General features: G+C 43.5%; 1 protein-coding gene and 1 long non-coding RNA gene across 5 annotated transcripts in view; one reads left to right on the forward strand and one right to left on the reverse strand.

Annotated features, from left to right (window-relative positions):
- Nucleotides 1-15,676, forward strand: part of LOC138751984 (uncharacterized) — a 98,129-nt gene that overhangs the window by 21,159 nt on the left and 61,294 nt on the right. The window contains exon 3 of one of the 3 annotated variants that reach the window (XR_011350301.1): nucleotides 11,667-12,140. The exons of the other annotated variants lie outside the window; for them this stretch is intronic. This is a non-coding gene — a long non-coding RNA (uncharacterized lncRNA). Of the gene's footprint in view, nucleotides 1-11,666; nucleotides 12,141-15,676 lie in introns of those variants that run through there. 3 annotated transcript variants of the gene reach the window in all.
- slc39a4 (solute carrier family 39 member 4) overlaps nucleotides 1-15,676 on the reverse strand; it is an 86,574-nt gene that overhangs the window by 10,057 nt on the left and 60,841 nt on the right. For both annotated transcript variants that reach the window (XM_069915102.1, XM_069915103.1), the window contains exons 6-9: nucleotides 12,083-12,255; nucleotides 6,939-7,076; nucleotides 6,464-6,574; nucleotides 3,106-3,154 (exon numbers count right to left, since the gene is read on the reverse strand). In XM_069915102.1, coding sequence (XP_069771203.1) covers nucleotides 3,106-3,154; nucleotides 6,464-6,574; nucleotides 6,939-7,076; nucleotides 12,083-12,255 — 471 coding nt within the window. The remainder of the gene's footprint in view (nucleotides 1-3,105; nucleotides 3,155-6,463; nucleotides 6,575-6,938; nucleotides 7,077-12,082; nucleotides 12,256-15,676) is intronic.

Below are 15,676 nucleotides of genomic sequence, written 5' to 3' on the forward strand. Positions count from 1 at the left end.
GAAAGGGGCGAAGTCAGCATACAGGAGGGAGATTGAAAACTTGGCTGAATGGTGCACCAACAACAACCTCACACTCAATGTCACCAAAACCGAGGAGTTGATTATTGATTTCAGGCAAGGAAAGCCAGAGGTGCACGATCCAGTGATCATTGGGGGAATCCAAGGGGGAGATAGTGAGTAAATGTGAAGTCACTATCTCAGAGGATCTTTCCTGGACCCAGCACACTAATGGCATCATGAAGAAAGCCCATCAGTAATCCTCAGGGCTTTGCAGAGGTTTGGTATGACATCGAAACCCTGGCAAACTTCTGCAGATGTGTGGTATGGGGACACCAATGCGCTCGACCGTATAGCCCTGCAAAAGGTGGTGGACACAGTCCAGGGCATCACAGGGAAAACCTTCCCCGGCATCAAGAACATCTACAGAGAACATTGTCATCAGAGAGAAACAGCAATTATCAAGGATCCTTACCACAGGACACATGCTCTGTTCTTGCTACTACCATCAGGAAAGAGTATCGGTGCCACAAGACTCGCACCACCAGGTTCAGGAACAGCTGCTACCCCTCCCCCATCAGACCCATCAACAGCAAACTCAATCTTGAACTCATTTAATTACCCTTACATTTGCACTGATATTTTTCTCTCTATTGCACAGTCAGTTTGTTTACATTTCTTTCTTTATTTACATGTATATGTTGAGTACCCTTTTATTGCACTACCAATAAGAGGTCATTCTACCTCGCCTTCAGGAAAAATAATTTCAGGGTTGAATGTGATGTCATGTGTGTGCTCTGACAATGAATTTAAACTATTTTCTATTTAATTTAGTTGCATTCGGAGGATAGTGAAACTATGGAATTCTCTACCCTTGAGGCCCATTGAGTTCATTCAAAACTGCAATTAATGATTGAAAACACACAGGAGGCTGCAGATGCTGAAATCTGAAGCTAAACTGCTTGAGGAACTCAGCAGGTCAAGCGACATCAGTGAGAGACAGAGAATGTTCAACGTTTTGAGCTGAAATCTTCTATCAAGACTGGCAAATGTAGAAGAGAAGCTGGAAGTAAAGAGGATAGAGTGGGATGGTGGGATAGGGGCCCAATGTGGGGTTGATGAACGAGACAGAGAGGCAAGAAAAACAAGAGAGGTTTGGTGGAGTAAAGATAAATCTTCAGTTCCACTTCCTCTCTCTCTTTACCGCCATTGGCACCGTTTCTTATCAGATTCCTCCATTAACACTCTTTGTCTTCAAATCACCCATTCCATCCTTTGAGGATATAGGCTGCTTGCTTGAGACACTGTCTCTTGTAGATGTCCTTGATGGAATGGAGCTGGCCGAGTTCACAACTCTTGTTTTTTTCCTGTCCTGTGCAATGGCACTTCTATACCAGAGTTTGAGGCAGCCAGTCAGAATGCTCTCCTTGGTACACCTGTAGAAATTTTCAAGAGTCTTTGATGACATTCCAAATCTCCTTAAAATCCTCATGAAGTCTAGCCGCTGGCGAGCCTTCTTTGTGTTTGCATAAAGATGGAGGTCCCATGACAGAACCTCAGAGATGTTGACACCCAGGAACTTGAAGTTCTTGACCCTTGCCATTGCTGACCCCTATTCCTGTTTTCCTTGTTTCCCCCTCCCTAAGTCCACAATCAGCTCCTTGGTTTTGCTAACATTGAATGCAAGGTTGTTGTCGTGACACCTTCAGCGAGCTGATCTCCCTTCCTCGCTGCCATCTGTGATTCTGCCACTGATTGAGGTGTCATTGGCAAATTTGTAGGGACTTTCTTTCTCTGTGCCTGATTCACCCATCCCACCCTTTCTACTCTGTCCTCTTTACACAAGCTTTTGTTTCCACATTTTGGCAGCCGCGATAAAGGGTTACAGTTTGAGATGTTAACCATTCTTTTTCTCCCACTGATGGTGCTTGACCTGCAGAGTTTCTGCCAGCAAATTGTTTTTAGTGATTGGTAGTTTTCTGGATATTGAAGACATGGTTTAAGATTGAAGGGGGAAAATTACAAGGGGAACATGAGGGGAAATTTCTTTACGCAGAGGGTGGTGGGGATGTGGAATGAGCTTCCGGCAGACGTGGTCGAGGCGGGATCATTGGTTACATTTAAGGAAAGACTGGATCGTTACATGGAGAGGAGGGGACTAGAGGGGTATGGACCGGGTGCTGGTCAGTGAGACTAGGAGGGTGGGGATTTGCTACGGCATGGACTAGTAGGGCCGAACTGGCCTGTTCTGTGCTGTAAGTGGTTATATGGTTAATGTCGGAAAATGGCATTGAAGTGGCTTGGTCTCGGAGTATACCGGAGATGGCTCACAGGATTAGCAGTCATGCTGATCCCACTTCATATGTCCTTTGGTGGCTGAAGCATGAGCACCTTGAGCAAGCACGACACCAAGCCTTAGGCAAATCCCAGCAGGCGGCACAGTTAGCATAGCAGATAGCACCACACTGTTACAGTACTAGTGTCGGGACCGAGATTCAGATCCCGTGCTGTCTGTAAGGAGTTTGTACATTCTTCCCGTGTCTGCGTGGGTTTCCCCCAGGGGCTCCTGTTTCCTCCTACCCTGCAAAACATACCAGAGGTTGTAGGTTGATTGGGTGTAAAATGGGGACATGCCAAATTTCTTTAGGCTTCTAAGGAAGTAGAGGTAGTTCTTCACCATAAAGTTAACGTGGATGGACCAGGACAGATTCTTCATGATGTTTATACCTAAAAACCTGAGTGAAACACAAAAATATGCAGATGCTGTGATTGTGGTAAAAACAAATCAAAATGCTGGAGGAACTCAGCAACTCGGGTCTTTCAATGTCTAGCGTCAGCAATATATCTTTTGTCTCCTATGGATGTTGTAAGACCGGCTGAGCCTCCAGCATTTGGGTGTGTTTTTACACCTAAAGACCTAAAGCTCTTCACCATCTATAGCTAATCACAACTGATTCTCCCACCCTAATTTCCACCAAGTCTATTCCACTGCCTCAACATAACTTTGCATTGGGAATGTAACAGAAAGTTGGTGAACACAATTCAGATCCAAGGTCTTCCAAAATCTTTACTTACCAATCATTACTTATGAATTGTAGGCAAACTAACCTGTCCTGGTACGTTGACCAATATCATTTAAGGACACTTCAGAGGACATCTAAGCACGGAAACAGTAGAATGTGGTTAATATCTGATTCACAGAACATAGAACACTACAGCACAGTACACACCCTTTGGCCCTCAATGTTGTGCCAGCCCGTATATACCTTACAAAAAAGTACTAAACCCTTACTCGCTCATAACCCTCTATTTTTAAGAGTCTCTTAAATGCCCCTAATATTTTAGCCTCCACCACCATCATCCCTGGCAAGGCATTCCAGGCACCCACAATTCTCTGTGTAAAAAAACCTACCCATGATGTCTCCCCTAAACTTCCCTCCCTTCACTTTGTATAGATGTCCTCTGGTTGCTATTCCTGCTCTGGGAAAAAGGCCCTGGCTACCCACTCTATCAATGCCTCTCAGAATCTTGTAGACCTCCAGTGTCACCTGTCAACTTTCTTTGCTCCAGAGAGAAAAGTCCCAGCTCTGCTAACCTTGCCTCATAAGACTTTTTTTCCAGTCCAGGCAACATCCTGGTCAATCTCCTCTGCACCCTCTCCATAGCTTCCACATTCTACCTATAATGAGGTGACCAGAACTGAACACAATTCTAAGTGTAGTCTCACCAGAGATTTGTAGAGTTGCAACCTTACTTCTCGACTCTTGAACTCAATCCCTCTATTAATGAAGCCCAACATTCCATAGGCCTTCTTAACTATCCTATCAACTTATGCAGCGACCTTGAGGGATGCATGAATTTGGACCCCAAGGTCCAAATGCCGTGTACATTTCCTCGGAATATTTTCCATAAGGCCATTTATGAATGACATTAAACTCTCAGACCCATAATTGCTTGGTTTATCTCCACTACCTTTCATGAATAGGGGAACTATATTTGCCCTCCTCCAGTCATTCCGAGATTGGGAAGGGTAATTTCAAGAATTCTTTTGATCTCAAGTAAAGGTTCTGTCCTGCATCTCACAGCTTTGCATTGTCTCTCTTTTTTCTCTACATCTTTAGACATACAGTCCATTCCGGCCCATGACCTCATGCCCTTCAAATACAGCCTATAATTCCACATAATTTGGAGTTCTGTGTGCAGTTCTGGTCGCCTAATTATAGGAAGGATATAAACAGAGTGGAGAGAGTGCAGAGAAGGTTTACCAGAATGTTGCCTGGGTTTAAGCATCTGGAGTATGGGGAGAGATTGGACAGATTGGGTCTTTATTCTTTGGAGCGTAGAAGGTTGAGAGGGAATTTGATAGAAGTATTTAAGATTATGAAAGGGATAGACAGAATGGATGTGGATAGACTATTTCCGTTAAGAGGAGGAAAGTTTAAAACAAGAGGACATGAGTTAAGAATTAAGGGGCAGAGGTTTAGAGGTAACATGAGGGGGAACTTCTTTACTCAGAGAGTGGTAGCTGTGTGGGATGATCTTCCGGGAGAAATAGTGGCGGCGGAGTCAATTGTATTATTTAAGAAAAGGTTGGACAGGTATATGGATGAGAAGAAGATGGAGGGTTATGGGCATTGTGCAGGGAGGTGGGACTAGAAAGGGGAAAGGGGTGTTTGGTTCGGTGCGGACTAGAAGGGCCTAATGGCCTGTTTCCGTGCTGTAATTGTTATGTTTTATGTTATACATTTTTGAAGGGTGGGGGGAAACCAGAGCATCCGAAGGAAACCTACGCAGTCTCAGGGAGAATGTACAAACTCCTAACAGACAGTACTGGATTCGAACCTCGGTTGCTGGCATTGTAATACCATAGTGCCAAATGCTACACTATCTGTTATTTATTAACTGGCCTTATTAATCAATCAACCAGCGGATTCTGAAAATAACAAGTATCATATTCACCATTATTGATGCTCACTTTTGAATTCCAGGTTTATTCAGAATTTAAACCTCCAAGCTGCTACAAGTTCAAATTCAATTTCAAATTTATTGTCAGAATCCATACATGACATTACATACAACCCTGAGTTTCTTTTCATCAGTAGGAGTAAATTGTATTCAAGAAAAAAATAGATATACTAAAGAGAGAAATGTAAACAAACTGTTTGTGCAAATGCAGAAAAAAAATGTTCAGTTTCAAATAATGTGTCGAGTCCGTGTATGAGTCTCTGATTGAGTTGTGGAAAGTCTGATGGTGAAGGGGTAGCAGCTGATCCTGGTGGGGTGAGTTTTGTGGCACCTATACCTCTTCCCTGATGGCAGCGGCGAGAACAGAGCTTATCCTGGGTGATGTGAATTCTTGATAATTGCTGCAGCATTCCATGAAGATATTCTCGATGGTGAGGAGGGCTTTGCCAGTGATGTACTGGGCTGCGTCCACTACCTTTTGCAGGGTTTTCCATTCAGAGGTATTGGTGCCACCATTCCAGACCATGATGCAGCTGGTCAGCACGATTTCCACTGCATATTGTAGAAATTTGCCATGGATTCCAATGCCATACCAAACCTCCATAAGCTCCTGAGTAAGTAGAGGCGATGATCTTACATGATGAAGATCATTTTCTTGAGTAAATTTTTTATAACACTACTTATAAATAGAAATTCTGTCTACCCTGCAGGAAAAAGAATCTCAGGGTTGTACGTGATGCCATGTTTATACTCTGAGAATAAGTCTGAACTTTGAACTTTGATTGAGTAGAACATCCTTATTTCACCAGGTCATTCCTTCAATAATTTAACCACTTGTGCTAACCATAAAATATTGCAGCACAAAAAACAAGCCAAACTATTATTCTGCCTCGTCCCACTGACCTTCACCTCTTCCATATCCTTCCATACCCCTCCCATCCATGTACCTGTTCATATTCTTCTTAAATGTTAAAATTGAGCCTGCATTCCCCACTTCAGCTGGCAGCTCATTCCACACCCCCACCCCTCTCTGTGTGAAGAAGTTCCCCGTCATGATTCCCCTGAACCTTTCCTCTTTCACCCTTAACCCATGTCCTCTGGTTTGTATCTCACCCACCCTCAGTGGAAAAAGCCTCCTTCCATTTCTTCTAAATATACCCCTCATCATTTTGTTTACCTCTATCACATCTTCCCTCAATTGTAACAGTGGTGAAAGTTTACAAGTAGCAAGATGTAGGGATAACAGTTGTTTGGCGAGTAATCAGTTGACATCTCATACATGGAGCAACAAGGAAGACACAGTTCAAAAGTACAGAGTTGGCACTGAACAGACAATACTTTACTATTTTATAAAGAAAGAATTATGAATCAATGTCCTTTGCCACATTTCTACCCAGTTTCTAAATTAAGCTAGGTGAAAAATTTGCCCAAGAGTGAATAAGGAAGCATAGGGAAGGTGGAAAGATGTAGGTTAGAGTCAGTTTTCTTGAACAACACTCACCAATTCAACCTGGGATGTCGTCTGCTTTTTCTTTTGATTGTTTTGATTCTTTTTAAATGCTTGAAGTGCCAGCTCATGGTCACAATGAGGATGGTCATTTTCATCCTGGAACTAAAGAAAAACAGCTCTGCTATGATATTTCTCACCCTCATCTCAGCATTGCAGCCGGGATCCGCTCTAGCTTCCTGACCCCCCTCCTTTATCCGAAGCAAGCATTTTGCTGCTTCTTAAACAGGTTAAAAGGGCCAAACTTAAGAATAGGTCACTCCACCTGTTTACATCGAGGAACTTAAAGCTCTCTAATATCTCCACCTCAGCACCAAGACCTTCAGCATTCTGAACTACTCCAGCAAGCATTCAGTTTTATGGAGCAAGTCCAAGAAAAATTGATGATTAAAATAATACACTGTGCATAGGGAAAGTGTGGGTCTAATACTTAGTCTTCACTTTCTGTTTTAGAAATAAAGCTACTTACATCATCTTTTAATAAGATTCCAAATAGTTTTTCCATCACAAAGAATGCATAGATGCCTCCGAGAACAGCTATCAGTTTCCAGTTGTATGGGGCTGGTGTGTGTTCATGACCTTCCTGATGGGAGTGTAAGCCAAGAAACTAAAAGAAACAAGCAAAGAAAACTTTTCTTCAGAAATGTCAAAGCACAGGAATAAAAGCCATTCAGGTTAATGTTGAGCCCACGTTGCCCACTATCCTCTTCCATTTTCTGTCATCTAACTCCCTTTCAAATTTACATCTTAGACAGGCAGCATGATAACAGGCCCTTTTGGCCCAGGAGCCCATGCCGCCCAATTACACCCACCTCGTTTTTAAAGGTAGAGGAAACCAAGTACGCAGAGGAAACCCATGACTCATCTAGTTTCTCTTTTGATCTTACCTTTCACCATGAAATTAAGCAGGAAGGAGCAAAGAGGGAAGAGTGCAGTAGGATCATGTTGTCAGTTGGTGGAGGTGTTAAATGATGTGCTGGATACGGAGGCTGGTGGGATAAAGATGACGACCACAAGATCTGTAGATGTCAGTGTCTTGAGTTATCAAGGGTAAGCTGGAGAGGCTCAATGAGTCGGTCGGGCAGCATCCAGGAAGAGAGAACACACCATTCAGCATCAGAGAGGGGAAGCTCAGAAAGATGGTGACCACACATTTCTCTCCATGGATGCTGCCTGAACATCTGACCCCCTGCAGACTCTCATCATTCACTCAAGGATGAAGGAAACTTCAATAGGTGTACTGTGGAGAGCATTCTGGCTGGTTGCAAAACTGTCGGAGGTGCCAATACTCAGGACAAGAAAAAGCTTGAGAGGGTTGTTAACTTGACCTGCCACATTACAGGCATCAGTCTTCACTCCATCGAGGATATCTACAAGAGGCAGTGCCTTAAGAAAGCAGCCTCTATCCTCAAAGACCCCCACAACCCAGGTAATGCCCTCTTCACACTGCTACCATCGGGAAAAAGGTACAGGAGCCTGAAGACAAGCACTCAGCGGCACAGGGATAACTTCTCCCCCACTGCCATCAGATTCCTGAATGATTAATGAACCAAAATCACTGCCTCACTTTGACTTTTCGTCCACTATTTTTATTTATTTTGTAAGGTGGTTTATATGAACGTTTGCACTTTGACGCTGCTGCCAAACAACGAATTTCATGACTTGTTCACGACAATAAATTCTGATTCCATCTTGGGTAGAGGCAAGTGAGAGCAGGAAATGCAAGAGATGTGGGTGAGGGCTCTATCAACCACAGTGGCAGGAAAGTCACGTTTCCTGAAGAAGGAGGACATTTAAGATGTCCAAGAGTGGAAGAACATCTTCAGAACAAATGAGATAGAGACAGAGAAACAGAGAGAGAAAGGTGTAGCGTTCGTACAAGAAACAGGGTTAGATGAGGTAGCTATGCAAGTCAGTGGGTTTTGTAATCAATATCAGCCAATAGTTTGCCTCCTAAGATGAAGCCAGTGAGTTCTGGAAAGGGGAAGGAGGTGTTGGAGATGACAAAGGAACTGAATGAGTATTTTGCATCAGTCTTCACTGTGGAAGAAATTAGCAGTGTATTGGACTTTCAAGGCTGTGAAAGGAGAGAGGTGAATGCAGTCATGATCACTGGAGAGAAGGTGCTTGAAAAGCTGAATGGTCTAGGGGTAGCTAAGTCTCCCGGACCAGATGGAAGTTACCCTTGGGTTCTGAAAGAAGTAGCTACAGAGATTGTGGAGTCAATGGTAATGATCTTCCAAGAATCAATAGATTCTGGCATGGTTTCAGAGAAATGGAAAATTGCAAAGATCTCTCTGCTATTTAAAAAGGGAGGGAGGCAGCAGAAAGGAAATTATAGACCCTTTGGCCTAAGGTCTTCCTTGGAAAGTTGTTGGATTGGATTGTCAAGAATAAGGTTACAGAGTACCTGGAGGTGCATGTCACCTGAGACTATGTAACAAGATGAGAGCCCATGGAATTACAAGAAAGATACTAGCATGGGTAGAGCATTGGCTGATCGGCAGGAAGCAGAGAGTGGGAATAAAGGTTCCTATTCTGGTTGGTATGGGTTACAAGTGGTGTTCCGCAGGGGACAGTGTTGGGGTCGGTGTTGGGGCTGCTTCTTTTTAAGTTGTACGTTAATGATTTGGTTTGCAGGCTTTGTGGCTAAGTTTGCAGATGATTGGTTGAGGGGCAGGTAATGAGGATGAAACAGAGAGACAAGTAGATAAGGAGAATGGACAAAGAGGTGACAAATGATATACAATGTTGGAAAGTGTATGATAGAAGGAATAAAAGAGCAGAACATTATTTAGATAGGGAGAAAATTCAAAATTCAAAAGTATAAAAGGATACCTTAAAGGTTAACCTCAAGGTTGAGTTGGAGAAGAAGGAGAATGCAATGTTGGCATTCATATCTGGAGAAATAGGATATGATTTTGAGGCTTTATAAGGCACTGGTGAGGCCTCATGGAGTACGGGGTACAGTGTGGGCTCCTTATTTAAGGAAGGATGTGCAGGTTTTGGAGGGGTTTGGAGAAGATTTACGAATGATTCCTAGAATGAAGGGATTAGCACATGCAGAATGTTTAACAGCTTTTGGACTGCACTCCTTGGAGTTTGGAAGCATGAAGAGGACCTCATAGAAGCATTTCAAATGTAGAAAGGCATGGAGAGAATAGATATGGCAAAGTTACTTCTTATGGTAATGGAGTCTAGGACAAGAGGGCACAACTTCAGGAGTGAAGGGCACCCATTTAAAACAGAGATGGGGAGGAATTTCTTTAGCCAGAGAGTAGTGAATTTCTGGAATTTGCTGCCATGGGCAGTTGTGGAGGCCAGGTCATTGGGTGTATTTAAGGCAGAGATCGATAGGTATCTGAATAGTCAGGGTATCAAAAGTTAAGGGGAGAAGGCAGTGGAGTGGGGCTGAGTGGGAGAATAGATCAGCTATTGATGGAATGACGGAGCACTCTCAACAGGACGAATGGCCTCCCTCTGCACCTATATCTTATGGTTGTGTGGGATTAAGTTGAGAGCACGGTGGAATGTTAGTGTTGACAAACTTGATGAGATAGCATCAATGTAATTGTTGCTGAAGTGGTGAAAAAGGTGGTTGTGGCTGGGTCCCATGCGAGTGCCAATGAAAGTATCTGATTTGAAGAGAGTGAAATGATTTAAAAGATTCCGCAAGATGGAGGAGAATGATAGCAGAGAGGAACTGGTGGCATCTTGTTCCAGAAAGAAACAGGGGACTCTAAGGCCTTTCAGGTGGGAAATGAGAATACGAAGGGACTGGGCATCAATGGAGAATATGAAGTGGTGGAGGCCAACAAATTGGAGGTTGATAAAATGGAGGAAAGCAAGCAAGATCGATGTAGGTGGGAAGGGACTGGACAAGGGGACAACAAGATCAGGTCAAGGTATGAGGAGCTATCCTGTGGGAGATGTTTAGGCAGAAAGAGAGTTCTGCTTGTGAATCTTGGGTAGGAATTAGAAACCGGCAGATAGAACCCCTCCCCCCTTCCCCCGTTGCATTTCCCCAGCTCTGACTCTCTCCCTTTTTCCTCTGTCTCCAAAATCAATTCTCATCTCTCCTCTTATCGTATCCAATCGACATCTTTTGTGGGTCTGGACTCCTCCCCCAGCCAGCACTGTCTCTATTCTGAGAATTCCTGTTATTTTGCTCATTTTTTGCTTCTCCCTTGAAGAAGGGCTCAGCCCCAATGGACGCTGCAAAACCAGCTGAGCTCGTCCAGCATTTCTCAATGTTTTTACTGCAGTCACAGCGTCTGCATACTTTTGTACTTCACTTTGATGGAAACTGGCAGTCCTACGTTGGGCACCACCAGGTTGGAGACTGTAGAGGGGTGGCAATGAGATTGTACTGGTATGGGCGAAGGTGGCCGAGGTTACTAATATTATTTATGAAACTGCATTATTCCCATTATGCTCTCAAATGAAACACCATACCCTGTACTCTTTGATCTGTAACTGTATTTTGTAGTGTTAACTTACTATAACATTACACCCTGAACTTATTGGATATTATTGCATTGACCTGCTGTGCTGAAGTGTGGGTTGATCTGCTGAGGTTTCACTGTGTCTCAGTACATGTGACGAGACAATTCAATTCAATTAAGTGAAATTAGTTTGTCACATATCAAATGTTTTAAGAGAGTTTAAGTTCATACAGAAATGCTGGAGAAACTCAGAAGGTCTTGCGGTGTCCTTTAGGTAGTAAAGATAAAGATTACATAACCAACAATTTGGGCTTGAGCCCTTCAGCAAGGTATGAAGAAAATGGGGGCAGGTGCATGAACAAAATGGTGATGGGAAAGGGAAGGCCACAGGCCATAAGGGGATATAAGTGGGAGGGCATGAGAAAAAAAAACGGAGGTGATAGGGGAACAGGATGTGTACATGGATATGAGGGTTATGGGCGGAGAGTGGGAGGGGGGAACTAGTGGAGTTGTTCAAGTGATCCAGCGCGGACTAGAAGGGCCGATATGGCCTGTTTCCGCACTGTAAACTGTTATATGGTTATATATGGTTATAGGATAGCTCTCTGAATGGAGAGGAAAGAGGGTGGGGATCTGGAGGAAAAGAGACAGAGGAAGCAACGAGATGGGGGAGTAGCCTTATGGAAACTGTTAATGCCATCCTGTTGGAGAGTGCCCAGGTGGAATATTACATGTTGCTTCTCCAATTTCAGGGTGGTCTTGGTTTGGCAGGACATGTCAGCATTTGAGTGGGACGCAGAACTGAAATGGTTGGCCGCTGGGAGGTCTCCATCACTGGAGCGGACTGATGCTCAGCAAAGTGATCGCTAGTCTGTGTCCAGTCTCTCTGATGCAGAGGAGGCCACAACAGATGCAATAGACGACCCCTGCAGATTCACTAGTGAAATGTTGCCTCGCTTGGAAGGACTATTTGGGGCCTCGATCGATGGTGAGGGAGGAGGTGTGGACACAAGTTTCCTGCCTTCACAGGGGTAGGTACCAAGGGGATGAGCGGATGAGGGAGTCACGGAGGGAGTGGACCCTACGGAAGGAATGAACGGGAGGAGATTGGGAGGTTGTGTCCGGTGGTGGGATCATGTTGAAGTTAATAGTAATTAAGTGTGCTCACCGAGGGGATGAGGTGTAACACAGCATCTCCAGTTAGTGACCCCACAGCCAGACTCATAAAGCCTTGAATAACATACTGATACGCATTAGTGCAGTTGGTGAACAGAACAATCACGATTCCAAAAACTGCACAAAGGCTGACAATCAACGTTGCAATCGATCCATAAATAAATCCTGCAAAAATATGAGGCATTCTAAAAATCAAGCAATCTGCAAAAATTAAATTGTATTAAAAAATGATTATTACTGCCACTGGAGGTCTGTGGCCAGTGGTGTTCTGCAGGAAACAGCATTGACACCCCTGTTGCTTATGTTATATGACATGAAAGAAAAAGTAGTTTGAAAGTTTAGTTGGTTTAAATATAACACTAAGATTGGTGGAATTTGGGCAGTGCAGAGGGCCATCAAAGGATGCAACTGGATCTACATCAGTTATGGATGGCGATTCTTGGTGAGGTGCTTGAGGAAATTTGGTAAGTCACCGAAGACTCTTGACACTTCTACAGGTAGACCGTGGAGACCCTTCTGGCTGGTTGCATCACTGTCTAGTACAGAGGTGCCAATACACAGGGCAAGAAAAATACTCCAGAGGGTTGTTAAATTGCCCCATGGCATCACGGGCACCAGTCTTCATTTCATCAAGGATATCTATAAGAGACAGTGTCTTAAGAAAGTAGCCTCCCTTCTCAGGGAATCTCAGCACCCAGGGCATGCCCTTGTCACTCTGCTAACTATCAGGAAGGAGTCTAAAGACGAGCCCTCAACGGCACAAGGACAGCTTCTTCCCCGCTGCCATCAGATTCCTGAATGCTCAATGAACCAAAGAAACTGCCTGACTTTGATTTTTCGTCCACTATTTTTATTTATATTTATATGAATGTTTCCACTGCAGTGTTGCTGCGAAGCAACGAATTTCGTGACGTATTCATGACAGTAAATTCTGTTCTGAGTCTGAAATGGCAGGTGGAGTTTAATCCAGACAAGAATAAGGTGTTGCACTTTGGGAGGCCCAAATGTAAGGGGAATGTTCGTAGTTCATGGTTTTGACTCTTAAAAGTATTGATGTGCAGAGGGATCCCGGACATCCACAGCACTTGAAAGTAGCGTGCTTTATGCTTGGCCTTATTGGGTGGGGCATTGAATATAAAAATAAGGAGGTCATGTTACCACGAGCATCATTGTTGGGGGGGTGCAGACCACACCCAGTGACACCGTCAGAGGGAGGTGACACCAAAATGACTGTCTATAAAATTTTTGTGCCATATTTCAGCAGGAAATGTATTATTTTTCATAAAAATATCCTGGTAGTTAGAAGAACAAAAACATTTTTTGAAGCCTGTCTCACCATATAACCATATAACCACTTACAGCACAGAACAGGCCAGTTCGGCCCTACTAGTCCATGCCGTAGCAAATCCCCACCCTCCTAGTCCCACTGACCAGCACCCGGTCCATACCCCTCTAGTCCCCTCCTATCCATGTAACGATCCAGTCTTTCCTTAAATGTAACCAATGATCCCGCCTCAACCACGTCTGCCGGAAGCTCATTCCACATCCCCACCACCCTCTGCGTAAAGAAATTTCCCCTCATGTTCCCCTTATAATTTTCCCCTTCAATCTTAAACCATGTCCTCTAGTTTGAATCTCCCCCTTTCTTAATTGAAAAAGCCTATCCACATTTACTCTGTCTGTCCCTTTTAAAATCTTAAACACCTCTATCAAGTCCCCTCTCAATCTTCAACGCTCCAGAGAAAAAAGCCCCAGTCTGCACAACCTTTCCCTGGAACTCAGACCCTGAAATCCTGTCAACATTCTCGTGAACCTTCTCTGCACTCTCTCTATTTTATTAATATCTTTCCTATAATTTGGTGACCAAAACTGTACACAGTACTCCAAATTTTCCCTCACCAATGCTTTGTAAATATATTTCAATATATCTGCAAGGCTAAAGCTCGATGCTCATTTACTTTTTGAACCTTCTAATGTGCTTTGGTCAGAGCCGTCATTATTACCCAATTACATTGACACTTCGAATCACGAGGTTTCGTGCTACAAGCACACGCTGTTGTTTTCATTGCTGCTAGTGCTTTTATCAAATTTTCTGGTGTTTTGCCATCATTAGTATTTGTGAACCCATATAACATATATAACATATATAACAATTACAGCACAGAAACAGGCCATTAGGCCCTTCTAGTCCGCACCAAACCAAACACTCCTCTCTAGTCCCACATACCTGCACAATGACCATAACCCTCCACCCTTCTTATCATCCATATACCTGTCTAACTTTTTCTTAAATAATAAAATTGACTCTGCCGCCACTATTTCTCCCGGAAGCTCATTCCATACCGCTACCACTCTCTGAGTAAAGAAGTTCCCCCTCATGTTACCTCTAAACCTCTGCCCCTTAACTCTTAACTCATGTCCTCTTGTTTCAATCTCTCCTACTCTTAACGGAAATAGTCTATCCACATCCACTCTGTCTATCCCTTTCATAATCTTAAATACCTCTATCAAATCCCCTCTCAACCTTCTACGCTCCAAAGAATAAAGACCTAATCTGCCCAATCTCTCCCTGTACTCTAGATGCTTAAACCCAGGTAACATTCTGGTAAATCTTCTCTGCACTCTCTCCACTCTGTTTATATCCTTCCTATAATTAGGCGACCAGAACTGCACACAGAACTCTAAATTAGGCCGCACCAACGCCTTATTCTTCTTCTTTGGCTTGGCTTCACGGACGAAGATTTATGGAGGGGGTAAATGTCCACGTCAGCTGCAGGCTCATTTGTGGCTGACAAGTCCGATGCGGGACAGGCAGACACGGTTGCAGCGGTTGCAGGGGAAAATTGGTTGGTTGGTGTTGGGTGTTGGGTTTTTCCTCCTTTGCCTTTTGCCCACCGCAGACCAACGCCTTATACAATCTCAACAACTCCTATATTCCATGCAATGATTGATAAAGGCCAGCATACTAAAAGCCTTCTTCACCACCCTATTCACGTGAGTTTCTACCTTCAGGGAACAATGTACCGTTGCTCCTAAATCCTTCTGCTCTTCTGTATTCATCAATGCTCTCCCATTTACTACGTATGTCCTGTTCTGATTCTTCTTACCAAAATGAAGCACTTCACACTTATCAGCATTAAATTCCATCTGCCATTTTTCAGCCCACTTTTCTAAGCAGCCCAAATCCCTCTGCAATCCTTGAAAACCTTCTTCATTATCCACTATTCCACCTATCTTAGTATCGTCTGCATATTTACTAATCCAATTCACCACCCCATCATCTAGATCATTAATGTTTTTGAGAATAAAGTACTAATTAAAGGAAAAGAAGGAGAAAAATCAAAAAAGACTTCTGCTCAGTGACTAATAATGTGGTAACTAATAATGTTGTAATTCAATGTAAAAAGACAAAACAATTTTGTTGTTAGTATTCATATAATCTAAGAAATATTACATTGAAGCAATTTAAAACTTGTTATCACATTATATTTTTACAACTATATCTTTTTTTCAAGTATTGGTAATTTCGGGGGGGAGGGGTGACACCATGAGTTACGGCACTGGGTGACACCAACCCTAGTGATAC

The sequence above is a fragment of the Narcine bancroftii genome, chromosome 1 (genome assembly GCF_036971445.1).
Source record: "Narcine bancroftii isolate sNarBan1 chromosome 1, sNarBan1.hap1, whole genome shotgun sequence".
In the NCBI taxonomy this organism is placed as follows: domain Eukaryota; kingdom Metazoa; phylum Chordata; class Chondrichthyes; order Torpediniformes; family Narcinidae; genus Narcine; species Narcine bancroftii.